General features: G+C 37.3%; 1 protein-coding gene across 3 annotated transcripts in view; it reads right to left on the minus strand.

The window, feature by feature from the left end:
• VPS13D (vacuolar protein sorting 13 homolog D) overlaps nt 1-24,349 on the minus strand; it is a 324,514-nt gene that overhangs the window by 297,874 nt on the left and 2,291 nt on the right. For all 3 annotated transcript variants that reach the window (XM_074306229.1, XM_074306230.1, XM_074306228.1), the window contains exons 2-12: nt 22,386-22,555; nt 11,381-11,458; nt 9,639-9,829; nt 9,481-9,561; nt 7,373-7,489; nt 6,844-6,948; nt 5,839-6,009; nt 5,310-5,410; nt 4,294-4,462; nt 1,317-1,418; nt 915-1,116 (exon numbers count right to left, since the gene is read on the minus strand). In XM_074306229.1, the coding sequence (XP_074162330.1) occupies nt 915-1,116; nt 1,317-1,418; nt 4,294-4,462; nt 5,310-5,410; nt 5,839-6,009; nt 6,844-6,948; nt 7,373-7,489; nt 9,481-9,561; nt 9,639-9,829; nt 11,381-11,458; nt 22,386-22,482 (1,414 nt within the window). In that variant the 5' untranslated portion in view covers nt 22,483-22,555. The remainder of the gene's footprint in view (nt 1-914; nt 1,117-1,316; nt 1,419-4,293; nt 4,463-5,309; nt 5,411-5,838; nt 6,010-6,843; nt 6,949-7,372; nt 7,490-9,480; nt 9,562-9,638; nt 9,830-11,380; nt 11,459-22,385; nt 22,556-24,349) is intronic.

A 24,349-nucleotide genomic window follows, 5' to 3' on the forward strand; every position in this document is an offset into this window, starting at 1 on the left:
TGACATTTACAAAAATGAGACATCAACTCCAACATGGGGCTTCACTATCCTGATAAGCAGCTGTCTCTCCTGATTTCACCAGGATTTCAGGAATATGCCAGCCACCATGTTTCTCTACTTCTCTACTCTCCATCAATCTCCTCCCAACCTTTTTCATTTCTGGAACAACTATCAAATCAACTCTGTCACTAATCCTGAATAGGGTCCCTCAAGATCCTTGACTACAGTCCCACTTTTTCCAGACCAAAGAGCCTCTCCCCGGCTCCCCTTCCCTCCATGTGCTTTTCTCTTCCACTAGAATATAAATTCCTTTGGGAAAGGACTTCCTTTGATTTTGTGTTTGTAGACCCAGTATTTACCAGAGTACTTGGCACATTTAGTAAGCACCTATTTTGTGTCAGACACTGTGTTAAATCTCAAGGAATACAAAGAAAAGCAAAAGGCAGTCCCTGCTTTCAAGTTCACAGTTTAATGGGGAAGACAACATTAAAAACTACATACAAACAAAATATAAATATTGTAAATTAAGTAATAAATATTTATATAACAATAAATTAGAAATAATTAGCAGAGGGAAATTATTAGCATTAAGAGGCACTGAGAAGGGTAGGATTTGAGCTGGGACTTGAAGGAAACAAGAAATCAAAGATGAAGAGAAAAAGATGCCAGGCATAGGGAACAGCCAAGGAAAATAAAATACATGGAGTTCGGAAGTCTACTGTTTTATGAGAGGAACATCAAGGAAGTCAATATCTCAGGATGAAAGGGGGGGGAGGGTAAGGTATAATAATATACTTAATAAATGCTTCTCCACTCTTTCATTCAATTTTTATTCATGGGACTAGTTATTTCACTTCATCTTAAACATGTATTTCCTAAAAGAAGGGAAATGTAAAGTCCAGCTCCAAACATACCCAGGATTTCTTCAGGATTCCACTGTTCCTGCTGTTCTGTGACGAGCCCCTCAATGGGTCTTCCTTCAGGAGTTTGCTGACCATACCAGCCTCCCCATCCGGGAAACCATGACTGAAGATACTGTAACATCCCACTGCCTCCACCAGTTTCTGGGTCTAGGGGGGATTCTCCAGGAGAATTGGATAAAGGTTCTCGAAGATTCTGCTCCAATCAGAAACACAAGCAAATGTAAGCACCAAAAGGAAAAGTGAGAACTAGTCTGTCTCTCAGAGCCTATAGCCACTGCCTACCCCTAAACAGAGAGCTTGCACACCCCAGGATTAAAGACTGAGGGATAAGGTAAGAGCTTTCCAGGTATACAACAATCTGAATAAGCTGTCAAGAAAAGAGTAAATTCTTACCTCTGCCAGTTCTTCCTGTTTATGAAATCGGTCGTGAACCAATTCATGTAAAATCTTGAGCTCTTCAAAGGTCTGTTCCTCTTCAATCCGACACATTTCCTCCTAACCCAGACAAATACCAATAGGTTTCATAGCCCAGTCAAAATGGACACCTTCTTAAACTACCTCAGTAAGTATGTTCATAATACTTCAATGGGAGACAACAAACCAGTCTCTCCTACATTTACATAAGATTTGAATATTTGTCACGTTTGTGATTCCGCAGCTTTCACAGACAATTAGCTATGTTCCATTTGATCCTGAACTATATCTTGTGTGAGAGTCAGTGTGGCTTATTAACAGTGAGCAGACACAGGAACAAGACTTGGGCTCCAGTGTTGCTTCTGACACAGACCAACTGTGTGACCTCTGGACAGATCAACTAAAACCTTCTGAGCCTCAAGCAACATCCAGTTACAGAGAAACTACTCCTCCATATTACCAGGGGAAGTCTGCACAATGAGTTCCCTATACCAGGGATGCTACAGGTCCAGATCAAAAATAAAACAAAATAAAATGAATAATGATAATAATGAAGGTAGTAATAATAATGATACATCTAGAAATTATATTAAGTATATAATGATAAAAGAGTAGCATTTTTAGTTTTTTCAATTTTTTTTGCTGAGACAATTGGGGTTGAGTGACTTTCTCAGGGTCACACAACTAGGAAATGTTAAGTGTCTGAGGCCAGATTTGAACTCAGGCCCTTTTAACTTCAAGGCTGGGGCTCTATCCACTGCTATCCACCACCTAGCTGCCCCAAAAGTAGTATTTTTAAAAGAAAAATTAAGAACATAATCTATATGCAAATAACAGCTAAGGAAAAATAAAAGTAATGGGATGCCTAGATGAGCAAAAACACCTGGAGACTCAGAAAGCATGTCTGACAAGTTATAGCATCTTTAATATTGAAATTCATTATGTCAAACACTTAATAACTGTAATTTAATTGTAAAATAGCTACAAGTTTAATTAGTTGTATTAATGTTTCATTTGAAGTCTGTTACATATCATTTTTTAAAAAGAATTTGAGTATGAACCTGGCATTAAAAAACATTTATGCCTCTAAAAGCAGGCTTATTTCCCACTAATAATTCACACTCCAAATTTGTAAGACAGATTCTTTGTAGTCTGAATCATGCAAAATTGTCTTGTGATAGATATATGACAGTCAAATACATAGATGGAAAACAGAGAACGCACACACCCTCGCACTTAACATTCCCAAATGGTTTTTTACAACTCTTGTTTTAGAGTCCTCTACAGTTAGGGAAAGGGAAATTATATTTTGTTCATTTGCTGTAGCTATTATAAATTAGCTGTTCCTCTCCTAGCTAGACCTTAACAACATAACATAAAGCAAAACTATATTTAGTTTCTTCCCATCCCTTCTGAATTAGGTTTCAAATGTCAATGGCACTAATATTAAACAAATTTTCAAGAATTAGTGAACCACATGTCTGCTAAAAAAAATCTATGAACACTAGCATGAAATGATGGGAATGGTTTTCAAGTTATACAGATCCTATCTTAACAGCCCTATTAAAGGAAAAAAGAACATCTTTTGATTAAAATAGTCTGATGTCTTTTTAATACTTTGTGTTAATGAAATACTTTATTAAGAAATCTTATCTAAACAACAAAAAAAATTCAGTGGCTTACACACACACACACACACACACACACACTCTCTCTCTCTCTCTCTCTAACAAAATCACACCAAAAAAAGAAACAAAGCCCAAAAATTGAAAGTCCTTCCAGCTTCCCATGACCTGATGACAGAGGGAGATGGGGCAAGAGATTCCTGTGATGGTCCCAAGAGCTGCAGCTCTGTTCTCCTCGGATCCTTTTACAGTTACCCACAGTGAGCCTGGGGGACTGGCTAGCACACAGCAGGTGTTCAGTAACTGAAGATCTACTTGTGTGGCCAAGTGCAGCTTTGAGAAGCTAAGGGATACCTTGGACAGGGAGCTGGATCCAGAGGCAGAAAGACCTGAGTGGGATTCCTGCCTCAGGAGCTTCCCAAGTCACCCTGGCTAGGCCACTTCATCAGTTTCTCACCTTCCTCAACCAAAAAATGTAGATAATTCTTTGTTGGTAGATAACATTTTTGTTTGATTTACTTTTATCACTGATGGTCATTCTGAGGATGCTACATGAAAGTGACATTCATTAACTATTCAGTTAAATTCACCAACCATTAATTCAGTCATTATTATGTACCATGTACTGTCCTAGCTGCTAAGAATGTAAAGATAAATGAATCAAACATAAATCAAAATAATACTTTAAAAAAATGCAGATAGTAATAATATCATCCAACTCAGAGGACCACTGAGAGGATCAAGTGAAATAACATGTCAAGTGTTTCACTGACTTTAAAGCACTATATAAATGCCAACTATTGTTAGTATAGCAGTAAAGCAGTTTCAGACCCAGTCATCCTCCTCCTTCAGAATGAATGGGATTCAGGAAGATACAGACCAAAGTTTCCATTACTTGGTCCTGGGACAGCATTAGAGGATAAAGAAGGGGTCCTTAGGAATACAGGCAAGCTTTAAAATGTGGAAAGATGAGAGGCCACTAAAGCCCCACGCTTCCAGAGAGCAGAGGGAGGTAGATGGGAGTAGCCCATCATCACTCAGCCTCCCCCAGCTCTAATGTGAGGGCCTCCAGCCTCTGAATTATAAAGCATCCCAAAACAGGAAGTCCAGGACGTTTGCTCCTCCCACAGTAAGAACTCTGTTCTGTCATATAAGAAAAGGCCTAGCAAACAGTAAGAAATGCAGACTGAACAGCAATGTAACATTTATGTTAGTGTTCTTACGCTCTCTGACAACTAAAGACTAGCAACACAAGGCGCCATCTCTGTGATGTCTCCACTGCCACCTCATTCACAAAAAGTCAACTTATCAGTCAGTTCCCATGTTCTCACCTCCTCATCTGCAGATAGCAAGGCTCCTTTTAACTTATTGAAATACTTATCGGTGTATGAGACAGCATCACGGGCCCTATGCAATGCGAAGTCCCAAGTGCATCGTTTCCTCTGCTCTCTGATCTCAGACAAATTAGCATTCAAAGCAAAGTACCACCACTCCTGGCAACTGAAATATTTTACAATAATAAATTACATTATAAACAAAGAAAAAGCAATTAATTCAGCTGATCACTTGGAATATTTTTTGTCTCTTTATTCCAGGCTTCTACCAGGGAAATTACAGGGTCACATCCCCTTGCTATCCTTGAGTTTGTGCTCCCAGAACATCCAATTTAATACTAGCTTAAGTCAAATAGTTCTAGCCAGGAAGTTCAATCACTACCAATCATATTGGATTTCCCAAAACAAAAATCAATGATATCTTATTTTCCTTGTCATTGTTTCTCTCCAATGACATACAAGGGTAACTATAGGGCAAAAAAATTTTTATGGTGATTTTCAAGAAATTTATTACTAAAAATCTAATGTGGAAAACTTCTTAGGAAGTAAATGCAAATACATAGAACCCAGAAATTATAGGGGGAAAACTTATTACTAAGAAACACTTAAAAGCACTTTACCATGGCAGTTAAAAAGTTGGATGTATTCCAATTTATCAACCAAAATCATCTAGGTAAAAGTCTAGAAGGAAAAAGCTAACAAAGAAAGAACATATGACTGGACCAAATTCCAAGCAGAATAATCTTCAACTTAAATTAGGCTGACTGAATCTCACCAATTCTTAGGACACACTCCAAGAAGGAACCCCAAGACTACATCAATGGACAATAAAACAGGAATGCCCCTCTAAGAACATGGTATGTCTACTAGGCTCTTCTGTCCATGAACATGTGCTTATATAAAAGGATTCATGGGCTACTTCTGAACCCTCTATATTTATGGTCAAGGGAAATTCAACAGATCAACTTTATAAAATCTATTTTCTAGACAATTAAAAATGTAAACATGCTTACTTCTCTGATATTGCTACTTTGGGTTTCCACTTTCGAAACTTCAGCTGTCTCTCCTTTCGCTCCAGCTCCTTAAGGAACTCCATAATTTGCCGATACTGCAGCTATTCATAAGAAATGAAGGAAAACCAAGTTAAAAGCAATTCCTTTTTCCTCACTAATCAAGACAGCTGTTCATCTTAAAGGGGCAATGCACAACAGCTAATTAATTCCAAATAAAGCATTATATCATCACATTTGCTCAATATTCCGAGCAAAGTCAAGGAGTGTATATGTGTATGTGTGCATGTGTCTCAGTATATATGTGGAGTGTGTGTGTGTGTGTGTGTGTGTGTGTGTGTGTATGGACTTCAGGTTCTCTAGCACAGCTGTCCCACGTACAAAAACATACTGAGTGAACAACTGTGAGAGGGGAGACCAAGCCCTCAAACAACCACATACTTACACTCCATCCCAGAAATGAGGTGTCAACACTTGCTGGATTCCCATTCTCCACCCCACATATCTGATAGGGAAAAGAAAGGCTCCCTACCTGAGAGAGTTTCAAGGGGATTGTCTCCAGATGGATGTCACATTCAATACGAGGAGTGTGGCGGGATCTTAGAGGTTCCTTGGAACAATTTCTTTTCAAAAGGGCAGATGCACATACAGGCTCTAGAATGTAGTGGTGATCACGGCTTTCCATGCTTTTGTCCATTGCTTCCTGGCAGTCATAAGCAAATTGATTATTTAAATAATTGCTTTTTAATGGGCATCTTTGTAGGGTTTTGCTGTTATCTTTTTATATATATATATATATATATACATATATGTAATTTTGATCTACAAGTATTTAAAATAAGTTAAACTAAAGTTAAATGTATTTCAACAGTCTTTTCTGGTTCAGGGTTACATTTGGGAAAGGGCAATTTAAGCTAGGGTATACTTGAATAAAAATAATAATAAGCTAACTTATAAGGAAGTTCCACTGAAATACATGACAATATTATGACAATAGATGGCAAAAAAAAATCTGCAAAACAGCATGAGGGCAAAAATATTCCTGAGACCACTGAAGTGTGTCTAATTTTTTTAGATTTCATCACAAACATTACCTCAGGCTGCAACTGCTTTACCATGATATTGCTATACTTATCCTTTATATCTTTAAAACATCTCTTACAATTACTTTTCCTTAGTTTTTAAAACAGGGCTTTCTTAGGCTTTTTTGTATTCTGGACCCCTCTAGCATTCTAGTAAAGACTTTATGGATCCCTTCTCAGAAAGATGCTTTTAAGCTCATAAAATAAAATAAAGGATTACAAAGGCAACCAAATGTATTGAAATAATTATCAAAATTATTTAAGTTGACAGACACCAAGTCAAGAATTCTTGCATTAAATTCAAGCCAGTTGATTTGTTCCCTTAGGGATGACTGAACATGGGCAAACACTTGCTGCATCTATTTAGAATGCTAGCAAGAAACCTAAAGGCCAGTGATTCTCTAGCACTCTCCTTTGCCACTCAGAGGAGCCAAATCCCTCCAACAACCACCTACCTGTAACTCCGCTTGAGGTAAATCCCCCAATAAAGTGCAATCCACATCCCAATAGATACTGAATTCGGCCACATCTAATGCTTTTTTCCTCATTAATTTCTGTACCTAAAGTAAAAAAGAGAGGGAAGCTGGCAGGATTCAGTGAATCCTTCCTTCCTTTGCCAAACCATGGCTAGAACATACCAACAAGCAAAAGGAGCCACAGACACTCACACCACACAAACAAGAATAGGTCTGATACCCACAATAATAAAAGTTCATATTTACATATTGATTAGAAGTCTGCATTACATTACCTCAGCTGAGTCTCACAACTATTTGTGAGTATTATTATTATTATTATTATCCTCATTCAGATGATGAAACCAACAGGGACTTGTCCAGGATCACTCAGTTAATAAGACCAACAGGGTGGGATTTCAATTCAATTTTTTCCATCCTGCTCTGATGTTTCACATTAACAACCCACAAAGAATAACCAGTTCTTTGGCCCAGTGCTTGCTATCTTTTTGGTCTTATTTATACTTACAGGCTCATTCACAGCATTTTGCATAGACACATTCTTTATGCAGATGCCAAATGCAAAAGGGTGGGAAGGATTGGTCATGTTATCTTCAAATCGCAAATGGACATCCTGAATTTTTAACTACAGAGGAAAAAAGAAGAAAGGGACTTAAAATACTAATTGATAGTAAATTATTATGAATAAAAGGCAACTAGTGTTTGGAGTACTTTTTAAAAACCCATTATACTCAGAATGTTATGACATTCATAATCAAATCATGAAATCTGGCATAGATGATACTTCCTTTGGATTAGTGTGAGAAGAAGGAAAGAACATTCTCCTTCTGTAATTTATCTTACTATTTTTAAACTCTCTGGGCAGGTATGCCATGGCACAGTAAAGCATGGCACACTGTCAACTCGTCTTCCCTCTTTCTGCCTGTTGCTACAGGCTACCTAAAACAAACATCAATAGGACCTGTCAAGTTTCTCCTCTCTCTCTTCTTTTTTGTTAACATTATGTTTAAAATGCTAAAGTGTTTTTCTCCAGATTTGGTAATGCACATTCTTTCCTTATGGTAAGGACACAGGAGCTAAAGTCAAAATCCACCCTATCCCAAAACATCAATATAAAAAAACCAATAGTATCTAAAATTACAACTTCCTGAAACAGAATTTAGCACCATGATTTCAAATGTTCCCTTCCTGTCAACACAGTTACAAATGGAATAGTTTCTGCCTATTCCTGTATCATTTGTATATAGCTTAAAAAAAAATCTAAACACCTTAATCTTAGCTAATCCCCATAACAATCATTTAAATTAGCCCGGAATCTCCCAAAATAGGAAGTGTCTAAAGAAATCAGGCTGAAGGCAAATCAGAACATCAATAAAAATAAACTCTTCCTGAAAACAGCAAGATTTTCATTTTTCAGATTATTACGGTTCCTTGCCACTAGCTGGAATTGTTGAGGAGGGAAACATGTTGGTTTTTTCATAATGCAAAATTATAAAATCTATATAGAGATTTAATTACATCATACATGGAAATATATACATTGGCCCATAGGATTTAGAGGTGAAAGTGGCACTAAGAAATCTTTTAGTCCAATCACTTCATTTCTTATTTGAGGAACCTGAAGACCAGGAAAGTTAAATCAATCAACTCTGAAATAATGGCAATAGAAAATAACAAGAAAAACAAAAAAACAACAAAATAAATATTAGGCTCACACTGACCACAACTATAATATGGGGGGGAAATTTATGTCCATATAGTCAAAAGGAAAGAGAATTTAGAATAATTAAGTTTCACTTTAATGTTCAATAAGTCTTTCTTAAATTGCAGTTACTTTTATTAGATTTATCAAATAACAACTATCATAAATGTTATAAAATCCAAAGATTAAAGCTTGAAGGAAACTTGGATGTCATCAGTAAAATGTAATCTCCTTAAGAGTATTTTTGTCTTTAGAACCCATTTGTAAGGCAGCCAGGTGGAAGAATGGATAAAGCCCCAGGCCTGGAGTCAGAAAGACCTGAATCAAATCTGACCTAGGTACCTCCTAACTATGTGACCCTGAGTACATCCTGTTTGCCTCAGTTTCCTCATCTGTCAAATGAGCCAGAGAAAAAAAGAAAAACCACTTGGCTAAGAAAACCCCAAAGGTGTCACAAAGAGCCAAACAGGCTGGAAAAAAAACAACTGAGTAACAAGCTCATTTGCCTAGAATGTATCAGGCATTTAAGAATTTTACCTGTTCCCCTCCCTCCCCTTCATTTTACAAATGAAAAAACTGAGATTCAGTGAAGTTGATTCTCAGCCCAAGGTAACAGCAGGGGGAGGGCGAGGATCTTAATTCAGGCCCTCTGAGTCCAACTCCCAGAACCCCTTCCATGGTAGTCCCGCCCCTCACCCAAAGGTGAAGCAACAAGGAAAAGGGGCTGGAATGGAATGCAAGGCCTTGCCCCGAAGGCAGGGAGGCTTCCTCAGGCTCCCAGGGGAGAAGCAGACTTTCAGGTTTCATCCTAGGTACAGTAGGAAAACAGAAGCTGGCTGGCATTCTCCAGCAGCTGAATCCCCCTAAAACCCAGCTGCGAGCAAGCCCTCTCCCTTCCCAAGAGCAGCACTCACCTCGATATTCTCCACAATCCTGGTGACCACGGAGGCTGTGACGGAGTACCAGTAAGACTCTCCTTTCTGCTGACGCTCATTCTGAAAGGGAGACAGAGGGCATTAGCGGTGTCAGCCAGGGACACTCATTTAGCCAAGGCTCTCAGGACCTGCCTTACTTTCCACTTTTCTTCCAAGGCTTGAAGCAATGTTCTCTTACGCTCCCTCTCCAACAGCTTCTCCTTTTCATCATTGAAATCTAGTGGTTTCTCAGGGGCACCGATTAAATGAAGCTTGGAAATGGAGATCACCCAAGGGTCCACGTGAGGGCGGTAGAAGGGAATCTGAAGAGTTATCTTCCCAATAACACCTACAAGAGAAAGAAAAGGACTATTTAAAACCTGTTTAAAAAAAAAAAAATAGCTCTCTATAAGCAAAATAATATCAAAAGTGTTTAAGGAATAGGAAGAAGAAAAAATCAGAAGACAGAATATTTGAAGGCCAAAAAAAAAAAAGTTCAGGTGAATTTCAGGTAATTTTCTATTCTATAGAATGCAACATCTTCCACAAAAAGATGTCTTATAATGAGTTATCCGTGTAAGCATCAATTCCCTACTAGCATACATTAAGCTCCAAGAACAAAGCTCATCTAGAGCCAAAACGGCCTATAAAGATGATCTAAATGGAGACCCTTAAACTATACATGGGGAACCTTGCTGGCCACATGGTGACTTAGAAAGCCATATATTGTCATTATCTATGTTTTGTTGTGTTATTTATTTTGCTAAATATTTCCCAATTATATTTTAATCTGGTTGAAGCTGAATTCAGGTCTCTTAAATGACTCAATCAAGATCACAAACCTCAGTTCCCCTTATTCAGGAGGAGACATAGTAAGGCCTGAGGTCAGCATCCCTCCCCATCCCCCTGCCCCAGCACCTCCTCTGCCAATCTAATTTTACATTTTCTATTTTGTTATAATATTAGATTACATTTTGTATAACATGGTATTACAATTTTTATCTTCTCCCAAACCTATGCCTGCCTATCCCTATACTTGAGTTATAGGGACAGATTTCAGGATATGTTCTTTAATTCTCTTAAAGTCACAAGTGTGATAAGAGAAAAACTTAAATATTGTAATTGCATCCTTTCTTCAATTAAAGACTGCAAGCTTCATATGACCTAAACCATAATGTATACTTCACAAAGCCTAACATCAAGCTAAAGAAATGTTTAGTGATTGACTGATATATCTTAAAGAGTTACTAATGTAGAGTGGGATTTTCCTTAAATTTGGCCCTGTTTTATTAACTGTCTTATTTTTTGTTTGTTTGTTTGTCTGTTTTGCTGAGGCAATTGGGGTTAAGTGACTTGCCCAGGGTCACACAGCCAGGAAGTGTTAAGTGTCTGAGGCCAAATTTGAACTCGGGTCCTCCTGATTTCAGGGCTGGTGCTCTATCTACTACACTACCTAGCGTCCCAACTGTCTTATTTTTAAAGCTACCATTCATTTGGTTACCCAACACTGCAGTTAAAATAATTAATTAATTTAAAAGCTCATTTAGTTTTAATTCAATAGTTTGACCCTACCACCAAAATATAAATAAATAAATGAACCCTGTTGTTTTGGTTTTACATATAGAATGGATTGTTGCTTTGTATATCAGCACTTAGCATGATGCCTGGTTCACAGAAGGTAATTTAAAAGGCTTTTGTGTGTGACCAGGTAGGAAATTCAAAAGAGAATGGGAGTTGGCAGTAGAGATGCAAGGACAGAGAAACAAGTAAGGATGCTGATCTAAGGCTTCATCATGTCTCCTCTAGACCAAGGGGAATTTAAGGGTCTAGATAGACCCTTTAAGACATAAAGAGACTCTGATAAAGACCAGGTTAACACTTTCCTGCTAGCCAAACTTACCTGCTTTTACTTCAAATGGCAATTCCAGTTCTTTTAAAGCATCTTTCTTTAGGGGTAGATTTTCCAATTCAACTGCACCTATTAAAAAAAAAAAAAATTTTAAAGAGCACAACATAATTATTTCATTCCAAATTGTACTCCAAACAGTTGAAGTAAAGAACTAGGAAATGGAAAGCAATAATGAAAAGCAATGTGCAATCAAAAGCACAAGAAAGGGAGAACTCATAATTCAAATGCCTTTTGTAAATCACTTTTACCTTGTGGGAAAGGTTATTAAAGACTCCATATTTCCAGTTCCTCTACCCCCCCTGGCTTGTCAGACTACCACAAGTCTCTCCTCACTCCTGTCCTAGTTGATCTTTCCTGAAGTTCCTGCATCTTTAAAGTATGGATCCACCCAGTAACTGCCCCAGGTGGACAGCCCATTTCTAGCAGGAACTATAAATAAACCAATTTACTTCATATACCCCTAAGTCTTTTTTATCTTTGCAGCATTTTTATAAGGTCCAATGCTTATCTCTATCCTCACTTACTTCAAGTAGACTGCCAAACACATTCACAAAGCCCCAGGAGTAGCATTTTTTTCTGTAATCTAAAATTTCCCATCTATGAATAGAACAAAATCTACGTAATAGAACTAAAGTGAATTTAGAAACTGGTTCTTTCCAAAATTTTAATTATCCTCCTGTCTCTCTTCCATTCTGAAAGTCAGTTAAAAACCCATATAAATATTCACTGACTAAAAAAAAAAAAATTCAAATAACAGCATTTGAGTTTTTGTATATGGTTAAACAGAGGTCAACTTTTAACAATACTTATCAAATAGATTTGTATGTGGAATAAGAAAAGGATTATGAGATCAGAGTAAAAGGGAATGGTGACAGGGAGAGCCAAAGCAAAAGAAAAGTTGCATTTTAAAATTAAATTCGAAGGAGGGTCAATAAAAATCCATTACAAATGAAACAACTAGTCAAATAAATTGGGACATTAAGGCAACTGATTGACCCATCCTGGATGATCTATAATTAATATAAAATGAAAATTCTCAATTATAATACAGTAAAAGCAGTAGATTTAGTTACTTGCAAACTTATCTGAATTCTATTCAGTAGGGCTCTATCATCTGTACTTCCTACCCATTCCAAACCATTTTATTTTTTATCCATCTGCTAAATGTGGCTATCTACACATTTCCAACTCCCTTCTGATAATTTTATCTTAACTGAAAGTTGAATGTCTTGTAAATGAAGGATGCCAATAATGATAGTTAATATTTATAAAATAACTACTACAATTCCACCAAAAAAAAAAAAAAAAAAAAAAAAAAAAAAAGCATAGAATCACAAAATGTTAGAGTTGAAAGAAACCAAAGAGGCAAGTTATTCCACTCAATCAGTCAAAAACTTGTTAAGTTAAACTATGTGCCACACTGTGTTAGGAAATATGATTACAAAGAAAAAAATAAAACACGCCTGGCCCTCAAGGAATTTACATTCTAATAGAGGAGACTAGAGGTATAATTATAGTAAATACAAAAACTTATCTAAAGCAGAAAAAAGAAAAACTTGGAGAGAAAGGAAACCAGAAAGTCCTTTGGTGATGATTGAAATGTCTTGGAAAAAAACAGAGGAGAGGATTCTGAAAAGACGGCAAGGCAAGAAGGTCAGAAAATTTCAAGCTCTCCAGATTTCCTCCACAAGAGAGACACAACAGTACCTCAGGAGGAACATAGAGCAATAAAAATAAACAAGAATTGGGGCAGAGAAGTGGTCCTCCTGGGATAACTGGAAAGCACAAGAAAGATAGAAGGACATGACAGCGATGTGGCCCATAGGAAGTGTAAACACTTCCAGGCTAGCTCCCTTCAAACAGCAAGAGGGAAGTCCAGGGACTAGCTAGGCTGGGAGGTAGTCTTGGCCCCAGCCCTGGGGATTTCTATCTCCCAAACAGTGGGGGGCAGCGGGGGTCTAGCGAAGGTGTTAGGGAGAAGGGAGGGAGGACTTAAGGAACCTCTACGCATTAGGGATGCCAGGCCCAGCTATGCTGCCAAGTCTAGGGCCTAGTCAAGAAAGGGCCGGGACATGTCTCCAGAGTGCAGAAACAGTGGGGCAGGGCACTGCTGGCAATGGGCATATAGGAGGGTGGAATTCTTGGTTGTGTTCCAGACAGAAGGGGAGAGGGAGGGAGGACCAGCAGCCAGAGGCCCTGTACTCCACACCCCAGGACTAGAGATAATTACACCAACAAGGGAGAAAGAACCCAACCACAGAAAAGGACTATGGGAAAAGCGAAAATCGGGGCTTATCTTCAGAGAAGGACATGAAGCTTTTGTTGTTCCCACCCCAAAGAGGAACAGCAAATGGTCACCTGCCCAAAAAGAATTTATGGAAATCAAAAAAGATTAAAAATCAAATGAGAGAGATTGAGGGAAAAAAAGAAAAGAATAATTCAAGAAAAACAAGAATATGAGGGGAAAAGTCAACCAACTGCAAAAGGAGACCCATAATCCTAAGAAAATGACTCCTTAAAAATGAGAACTGAGCAAGGGAAAGTGAATGAAGTTATTAGATATCAAGAAATAACGAAATATAAAGAGTGAAGAAATATAAGAGAATGTGACATATCTCATAAGAGAAAAAAATTAATCTAGAGAACAGATAAAGAAAAGAAAATAAAGAATGACTGGAAGCTATGACAAAAAAAAAAATAGACTCTTGATACAAAAATATAACAAATAATTAATGAAAATTGTTCTGAAGTGTTAGAACAAAAGGAAAAAGTAGAAATAGAGAAAATCCACCGATTACCACCTGAAAGATCTGATGAGGAAAATTAGCAAGAACACTATAGACAAATTCTGAAGCCCCCAGGTCAAGGAGAAAATATTACAAGCAACAAGAAAAAAAATTCAGAAATGACAGAGCCACAATTAGAATCACACAAAACCTAGCAGTGGCTACATTAAAAGACCACACAGATCTTGGTACACTGTAAATTAAAGATCAAAAAAAAAGTGGAGCTGAAGCCAGAAATATCACTCAGCAAAATTAAGCACAATCCTGAATGGGGGGAAAAAAAGGACATTCAATGAACTGTCGGACTTTCAAGATTTTGTTGCAAAAAGACCTAAACTTAATAGAAAACTTGACATACAAGATCGAGGAGAAATATAAGATAAACTTCAAAATTCAGTAAGGACAAACTGTCCATTTTTCATATATGGAAAGGTAAACCATATGTATAAAACTATCACTAGTAATTGGGTGACTCAAAAGAAAAAGTGGAGTAGAACTGAGTATGACATGAAACTGTGTAAGAAAAGGTAAAAAGAGTAATCTTATACAAATGAGGTTCAAGAGGAATAACTGACACAGAGGAATTAGACGGGGAAGAGGACTAAATTCTGGAATCCTACTCTTACCAAGAAGGGGTTAAAGAGGGAACAATACATATATGTATGGATAGATATAAGTCTTCTAAATTTGGAAAGATATGAGGCTAATTGGGATAGGGAGGGGAGAAAGGATAAGGGAGAGATTTTTAGAGGGGAAACTTCACATCCGAACTGGATTAAAGAGAGAACAAAATATACATTTAGAAGGGAATAAAAGTATTCTAAATGTATAAATAGATGGTGAGGGAATAAGATAGAAGGTTTTAGAAGGGTATGTAGATCAACAGGAATGGAATAAAGAAGGAACAACATATGTATTTAGGAGATTATAAAAGCTTTCCAAATTCAGAGAAAAACAAAAGGGCAAAGAGAAAAAGTAAAGGGAGGGAATAAGAGAGAGATCCTTGGAGGGGTGGTAGGTTAAGTAATAGGGGGAAAGGTAGCATGCAGAGGAGTCAGGAAAAATAGAAAATAAGAGATACAAACATAAAATAAATATCAGGAGTAGACTGTATTATGTCAAAAAAAAAAAAAAAAGCAGGGGTAGTCATGCTCTCAGACAAAGTTAAAGCTAAAATAGATTTAATCAAAAGAGAAAAATAGGGAAACTATATGTCAGCAATGATAATACTGTTTTAGACTATTTAAAATAAGAAGATAATATAAGATTGGAAAGAAAAATATGGAAAAAGTCTGAGGAAGGAAGATGTTATCTGCCTTTAGAGAAACACAGGACAAACACAATACATAGATGCATATGAATGAAAATGTGCATGTATATTAGCTAATTATCAATATTTATGTATATATGCATGTATAAATGTGTGTGTTTATGCATATGTACGTGTGTATATACACATATATGCACGTGCGTGTTTATGCACATGTGTATATGGTTTTTATATATACATATACACACATGTATATATGTGTGTGTGTGTGAGAGAGAGAGAATACCTTAATTGTAATCTTTCTGGGGCATAGGGAGAAGAGGAACAGGGAAAAAAGGATGAAGTAAAAAGTACACAGCAAAGAACAAAAGAAAATCTACAAAGAAGCAAAGAAAAGATAGTTCTGAACATAATGTGCATAATATACAATATATATACTTTCTTGAAAAGGAAATTAATTGCTTTATATTTTGAATCCCTCATATGTTCTATTGTGTACATAGCATTTTTTTTTTTCTTTTCCTATTTTCTATTTAAGCTTAAAAGAAATAAATAAGAAAATTAGTTTGGCTGGATTCAAGTTAGAGCTTAAAAAAAGAACAAAGAAAAACAGGGATTCAAAAAAAAAAAAAAATGAAGCTGCGGATAAAATACATTCCATGTACAGAGAAGAACCAGTGCAAAGGTGAGAGACAGAAGATGAAGTATCACGTGCAACAAAATAGGATAACAAGGTCAGTATGGCCAGGCCACAGAACTTAACGGAGCAAGGCAATGTTTAAAAAACCTGGAGAGCTGTGAGGAAGCTAGCTTGGAAAGATTTTAAAATGTCAAACAGGAGTTGATATTTGATCCTGGAAATGACAGCAAGGCACTGAAGGTTATGGAGTAAGAAGGTGACATGGTTAGACATGTGTTCAGAAGTAGGGACACCAAGTGGCAGACCACCAAAGAGATGTGGGTGGCAGCAGTGTTAAAAAGATGTGAGATGCTGTGGAAACGGAAAAGCCAAGATGGGGCAACTGACTGGATGTGTGAGAGTGAGGAATTAAGGATGACATGAGACCAACAGAAGAGAGAAGTCTAAAGAGGACTGGGTTGGGAGAGGAAAAGAGTGAGCTCTGTTCTAAACACGCTGAGTCTGACATCGAAATCAATCAATCAGTTAGTGGTGGAGGATGGCACGCAGGAGAGCAACTCGAACTGCCTTTCCACAGATGTGAGAATCATCTGATTGGAGACAATAATTCAACCCTTTGGAGCCGATTCAGTCACTTGCAGTGAAGTGGCCCAGCATAGAAACTTGGGGACATCCCATAGTAGTTTGGGGTAGGAATAACAAAGATAAAGACCCAGAAGGTTGAGAAGAAGAGTCAGATAGGAAGTGGAGAATCCAGAAAGGCAGCAATAGGAAAACTCAGGGAAGAGAGATTATCTGCAAAGAGAGAATGGCCAAGAGTGTCAAAAGGTATAGCAAGAATTTAAAAAAGGGGGTAAGGGTTGAAAAAAGAACATTAGATCTGTGGGTAACTTTGGAGAAGGAAATTTCAGTTGAGTGATGAGATGGGAAATCAGACTGGCAAAGGTTTGTAGAAGATATCTTGACAGAAGAGAGGAAATGGAAAAAATGAGTGTGGACATCTTTTTCCAAAAATTCTGGCTCAGAAAGTGAGGAAATAAGTCATTAGTTAGTGGGTATGTTAGGACTAGTGAAAGTTTTTAAGGATAAAAAATGGGAAATTATTTAGACTGCAGGGAAAGAATTGGTATATTGATAGCTACCAGTAGCTAGGGAGAAAATGAAAAAGAGAAAAAGGAAAAGAATATGGGAAGGTGTTATAGGCCAGAACTCTATACCTGAAACAAGGATTCTTACAAGTTGCAGAGTTCTGGCCCATAATAGGAAGGGATGGAATAGGAGGCACTTGTATAGGGGATAGCCTTGGTGAGAAGAAAGGCCACCTCTTATCAGAGACAGACTAGGAGAGAGTAGATGATGTTGAGGGGTTGTGAGATGAATGGGAGGAAGAAAACACAGCAAAATGCTCTAGTTTTCTCAATAAAATATGAGGCAAGATCCTCAGCTGAGAGGTCAGAACAAGGATATTCAGAGGAAGAGTTAAGAAAGGAAAAGAAAGTTTAGTATAATCATGCCCAGTAAGACCAAGAGATATATATTTTTTTCAAGAATCCTCTCTACAGCATTCCTCAAAACTGGTCATTCAGCTCCCACTGATGTGGAATCTTTACTTCTTGAGGCAAATTGATTCTCAATCTGCTTCTCTGAAACTTCTAGCCATTACGCCAAGTTCTGGCATTTGTGGTCAATTCTAATCATTCTTCCATATGACAGCCCTACAAATATCTTGTCCTTCTTCTTTAGGATAATATGACATGGTGATGAAAATCTTCACCATTCTGTAGTGGAGTTCCAGCTTGTCAATGACCTTCGTTTTAAGTGGCCCCTCCAAAACTGAATACAGTACTCCAGGTGTAGTCTAACTAGAGCAAAGTACAACAGAAATATTATCTCTTATTCTAATGAACAGAACCTTCTTCAATGCACAATAAGAACATAGCTTCTTTGACTGCCATGTTACACTGAAGACAGAGAGACTATTACTTATCTTGTTCTAGACACTACAACTCTCTTAATACAGTATTTTTATTTCAATGAACACAGTGCTGACTCAGTAACCATTCAGTCCAATAAAACCCCTAGATCTTTTTCAGATAAACTACAATCTAGTAATGTCTACCCCATTTTATACTCATAAAGTCAATTTTTGAGTCTAGTTGTAGGACTTTACATTTGTCTCTATTAAACTCCATATTGATATATTCGTCCCAATATTCTAGCCCATCAAAATCTTTTTGAATCCTATGCCATTCTGTGTTACCTTCAAATTTCATAAGCATGTCACTAGTTTATGCAAATCCCGGATAAAATGTGAAGGAGCATAGGGCCAAAGCCCAATCCCTGAGACACTCATTCAATACAAATCCCTTTCAAAGCTAACAATGAATCATTAATGATAATTTTGAGCATCCAGTCATTCAAATGGTTTGGAATCATCGAACTATACCATACTATTGCTTATTCTTATTCACAGACCCTTTTTATTATCCCTAATACAGGTACTGTGTCACTCAGATCTTTAGCCAAGATGTTGAATGAGGGAGTTAAGTAAACATTCAGCCTATACCTAATGGTCAATCTTTATGAAAGAAATGTTCTCTCAATACATTTCCCTACAACACAGACTTTTCCAGCACTGCATGTAGAATGTGAGAAGCTCAGATTGGGAGGGACCTCAGAGATTATCTAGTCCAATTCATTCTTGAACTTTTAATCTCTGCAACATTCCTGTGAAGTAGCTATCTGACAACCAGGTGAATCAGGAACAAGGAACGTACAATCCCCAAACCAGCTATAATTGTGAGGAAATCTTCCTTACATCAAACCCAACTGCCTCAGCAAGTTTTAGCAATTATTTCTAGTTCTGCCTTGAGAAGTCAAGCAAGACAAATCGAATCTTTCCAATACCTAACTGCTGCCTTTAAGACTACTATCATGTATCCTTGGGATGCATTCTAATATCCAAAGTTCATCTTCCATAGTTAATATGCTCAGCAGAAATAACATGAAGTATAGCTGATAGAACTTCTTAGAGATAACTACTTTGAATGCAGTGGACACTTTCCATTTTCCATGACCTTTAGCCTCCAGACAAATGATATTATCCTTTCCTTTTCAAAGCCTTAAGGCACCATGAAGAGAGTACTAGCTTTGGTCTCAAACAATACAGCTTCAAATCCCATTCGTATATGGCCTTGGGCAAGTGATTCACTCTCCCAAAGACTTTTTTTATCTCTAAAATGATGAGGTAGATCTAGATTGTTTCTAAGATCTTTTCCAGCTCTAGTTCTATGAGCTTTTGACTTAATTTCTTAATTTAAAAAGTTACTTTAAGTCCAACGATTCTGGAGAATACTCTAGAACTACACCCATAGGGCTATAAAAATTGTGCATACCCTTTGACCCAGCAATACCACTGTCTGTATCCCAGAGAGGTCAAAGATAAAGGGAAAGAACCTATATGTTCTAAAATATTTATAGCAGCTTTTTGGGATGGCAAAGAATTGGAAATTGAGGGGATGTCCATGAATTGAGGAATGGCTGAACAAATGGTAAGTGACTGTGATGAAATATTATTGTGCATAGTAGTTTCAGAAAAACCTGAAATGGCTTACATGAACTCATGCAAAGTGAAGTGAGCAGATTCAGGAGCTCATTGTATACAGTAACAGCAATATTGTAAAGATGATCAACTGTGAATGACTTAACTACTCTGATCAAGATAATAATCCAAAGAACTTCAAAGGGACCCTGAAGAAAAATGTTTTCCATCCCCAGAGATAAAAATGATGAATTCAATGCAAACTTAAACATACTTTTTTTTACTTCATTTATTTTTCTAGGGGATTTTTAATCTGTATTTTCTTTGCAACACGGCTATTTTGGAAAAGTGATTTATATAACTTCACTATTATAATCTATAACATATTGCTTGTCTTTTCAATAAGAGGGGAGAAGTGGAAGAGAAGGAAAAAATCTAGAACTCAAATTTGAAAAAAAATGATTGCTAAACTTTTATTATAGGCAGTTGGGAAACATTTAACAAAATAAATAAAAATGTTTTTTAAAAATCTAGTTTAATTTCAAAAATAAAATTTTATTGAGAACAATTTAAATGAGAGAAATTTCCATACTAATCATACCAGAACACTTAGAATATATGCTCCCAGAAGAGAACAATCACATGTTTTCTAGGTAGCATATACATTATCTTACATATTTAGACATATATCATTATGATAAGACCCAGAGTTGTTTATAGGATTAGGAACTGGAAGGCAACTTAAAAAACACCTAGCACTTTTTTGTGGTAGAAAAAAATCATAAACCTAGCAAATTCACATCAGTGTAGAAATGGCTGAATAATGAATTACATGAATATATCAGATTGCAGTTAAATTAGAAAGGATAATGGGGAACTAGATGGCAAAGTGGATGGAGCATGGATGGAGCATCAGGCCTGGAGTCGGGATAACTCATCTTCCTGAGTTTACTTCAGACCTCAGATACTCACTACCTGTGTGAACCTGAACAAATCATTTACCCCTGCTTGCTTCAGTTCTCTCATCAGTAAAATGAGCTGGAAATGAAAATGACAAACCACTCCAATAGCTTTGCCAAGAAAACCTCAAATAGGGTCACAAAAGAATTAGACATCAGTGAAATGACTTAACAGAAACAACAAAAAGAAATGATAAGTATGAGAAATTTAAGACAAATTGTAGAAACAAATACAAAATAAACAAAAGAAAACAAAATGCACTGATTCCAACAATAAATGAAGAGACCTCTAAAAGAGCTGGACTCTAAGTAAATGAAAAACCAACCCAAGTCCCAGAGCAGAGAATGCAGCCTAGGCCCTGGTTCTCCGTGGAGTGAAGGTTTCCCGGCAGAACACTGCATGCCCCTTCAGAAGAGGTTGCTCTTGTTTAACAGACTGTCTTAGATATAGGGCATGACTCAGATTCAAAAGCCAGGAAGGAAAGAGAGCATGTCAAGAAATAACTATTATAAAAATCAAAAGGTCTAATAAAAAACATATTTTTTTAAAATATTCTACTAAAAAAAAAACAACACAAAAAATATCCACCTTAACCCCTTCATTTTACAGATGGAGAAACTGAGGGAGGGAATGAAGTGTCTTCTCTGAAGTCACAAAGGTGAGGTGGAAGCAGAGCCGGCTTGGACTCTGGGTCAACTCGGCATCTAATCTCCAAGCTGTTTTCTTGCAGGCCTTATAGGCCTCCTCACCACCCCCAGGCCACCTCCCTCTACCCCTGGAGCCCTTCCTCTGACTTTTTTGCCAGACCCTCTCCTTTGGCCTCCCTGGACTCTCTCTACAAGGCCTCCACCCCTGGCAGTCCCTCCCCACACAAACTTTCAACTCCCTTTCAAGTATGAACGTCAAGTCTTTCTGTTTGTATCTGTATTCCTGCAGCTTAACACAGAGCCTGGCACACAGCAAGTGCTTAATGATGCTTGCTGACTTGAGTTGCCACTATCACCCCCATTGGGCTTTCAGAAAATCTGTTTGAAATTTCACATTAATAAAGTAGTACATATTTTATGAAGTCAAAAACTCAGAACCACATATAAAATGTTATGTCTAAAACTATTTATCATTCTATAAAATCTATAGTAAATCAGCGCTAATCTCCTGTTATTTTGTCCAATGAGATAATGCATGTAAACTGCAAATTCAAATGTGAACTACTGTAAATGACACCATACTGAGTGTCTTTTAGAGTACTGAGTGACTTTTAGAAATGTTTTGTGTTATGGGCCAGAACTCTGAACTTCAAACAAGGAGCTAAGTCTGTGGAATTGATGAGACAATGGTTATCTAATTAGCATGGTTAAATAGGATTGATTTAATCCTACAACAAATAATGGTTTCCTAGTGATATAATTGTTGGTATATACTCTGTGTAGAGCATATAAGCTAGGAGCCTTAGCCAGGATTCAATTGGGAGAGGGTTAGAGGGCAGAGAAGACAGGTGAGAGCTCAAACTCTCAGAACCAAGGAAAGAGGTAGGCCTCTAAGAAAAGAAGATAGGACTTTGAAAGAGACAATAAAGGATTTGGACTTTAACCCCTGGCTACTCTCGTGGTGATTCCTGAACTGAAACGAAGGCTGCTTCCAGAGAACCCCAAGAAAACCAAACAGGACATTACAGTTTTGTTAAAAAAAAAAAAAAAAAAAAAAAAAAAAAGTTAGAACATTTTATGATCCTGAATATAAATGGGAATCATAGCTATAAAGGGTCATACAATGCCAAAGACAAGCAAATATATTCTTACCTTTTAGAAGAGCTACCGAAAGTTGGTCAGTGTTCAAATTATTGACATATTTGCCCAAATAAGTATTGAGAACCCAGGCTACAAGACCTTCCAACATGACTGTGTCTTGAGGAGGTTTTTAAGACTCTAATGTCATTCTCTCTCACATGCACTCATGGTTATAGAAGAATCTATGCAGAAGGAAAAAAATAAAAAGAAATAGAATTAATAGGTGAATTTCAGTAAGCTGTCCTCAAGCACATTCATAATTTTTTGGCATCTCAAAGTAATTTCAACTCAGATTTCAAATCCAAAATAGAGCCAAAAATCCAGTTTAAAAAAAACTCTCAATGAATTACTCAATGAGAATACCTACAATGTGCTTCACTGAATTACATCAGGATTGGATTATGACAGATCAAGTTAAGGTCTGGAGAAAATGTACCAAAGTTTACCACTCTTAACTACATTTGTCATTATAGATCACCCTAATTAAGGTTTGGAAATTAGCTCACTATGATCAGTGGGGATGAGAATCTGAAAAGGAGCTTTCTTCAGGTTTGGGCTAAACAAGGTGGACTTTGAAATGCTGTTTTGGAATATTATGCATTTTTTTAACATGGGGAAATTCATTTATATATTACAGATAAATTTGTAGTATCAGAAAAAATATTACTACTAATAAAAGTTAAAATTCTGGTTAAGTCTTAAGAAAATTTAGCACTTATTTATTTATTATGAAAACTTAACCACTGGAGCTCAATATTACTGAGTTGAGCTCCAATAGGCTAACATGAGTGACAGCTGGCATCAGGAAACCTGTATTCAAATCCTGATTCGAACACTTAAGGTTGAGTTATCTCACACTTTTTAGGAGCCTCAGTTTTCTTATCTATAAAAGGGGATAAGGATACTTGAATTGCCTACCTCACAGAGTTGGGAGAGAGCGAGCATTTTGTAAGCCTTTAAAACACTATGGAAATGTGAGCTATCATTATAACCCATTAAAATCCAATGGACATATGAGGAAATGAAGCACCAAAAGGTTCGATGAGTTTCTCTGAGTTGTGAATCTTACCCTGGCCCAGTGATCCACTTTCACCTCTCTACCATTCCACTGACTCTTAGGTAAGAGATAGCTTTGATGTCTGCCAGGGCATTGATCCCACTTGGAACATTTTTACTTTCAGGATCATTTCCAAATATTCCTCTCTTCCATCCCCCAGTGATTCACACTGTTGCCAGATAATACCATCTACTACTGCTGAACTAACAGAAACATGTAATGCATTTCTAATAAATTGTGTTAGCTCACACCTCTCGGCCAGTCTTGACGGCCAAGGTCCAGAGATAGTATGTAACCTAAATAGGACACTGTATTAAAAATTAAAGAAAATGAACGTTAAACAGGTGGGATCCTAGTAACCATCTGTCACCCAAACCCCTCATTTGACGAGAAAGCTGAGGCCGGGGACCCTAAAGGACTTGTCCAGGCAGCAGGCAATTCTTCACTGACAGATCAAGAACCAGCTGCCGTGTCTCCTGATTCCTGTTCCAAGACTCATCCAAGACACATCACAGGCTAGATAATTTCCTTTAAAATGCTCAGAAAAACAGTATTTTATAGAAATCAACGAGTTGTTGAGAATGCCTTATGTAAAGATGAAGTTGTAAACATTAATATGAAAACATGCATCTTCCCGATAGTCTGAGAAAAAGAAACTAAATGTAAAGACGGGACTGCTGTCAGTTAAAACGCCTGGCACATCAGGAACCGGGGCAGCTGGAGAGGCGGAGTGAGGTCAAGCAGGGAAGCTCTTGACACACCTAGGCAGAGCAGTGAGGCTAATTCTCGCGGGCAGCTTGTAAACCAGGCCTCCGTCAGTCCTGACACTTAGTATTAAACTCAAGCTGTCCCTTCCAATCTCTGCCAAGCACTAACCCCCTTCGGATCCCTTCTCACTCTGCCCTTCAGCCTGGCCAGC

The sequence above is a fragment of the Sminthopsis crassicaudata genome, chromosome 3 (assembly GCF_048593235.1).
Source record: "Sminthopsis crassicaudata isolate SCR6 chromosome 3, ASM4859323v1, whole genome shotgun sequence".
In the NCBI taxonomy this organism is placed as follows: Eukaryota; Metazoa; Chordata; class Mammalia; order Dasyuromorphia; family Dasyuridae; genus Sminthopsis; species Sminthopsis crassicaudata.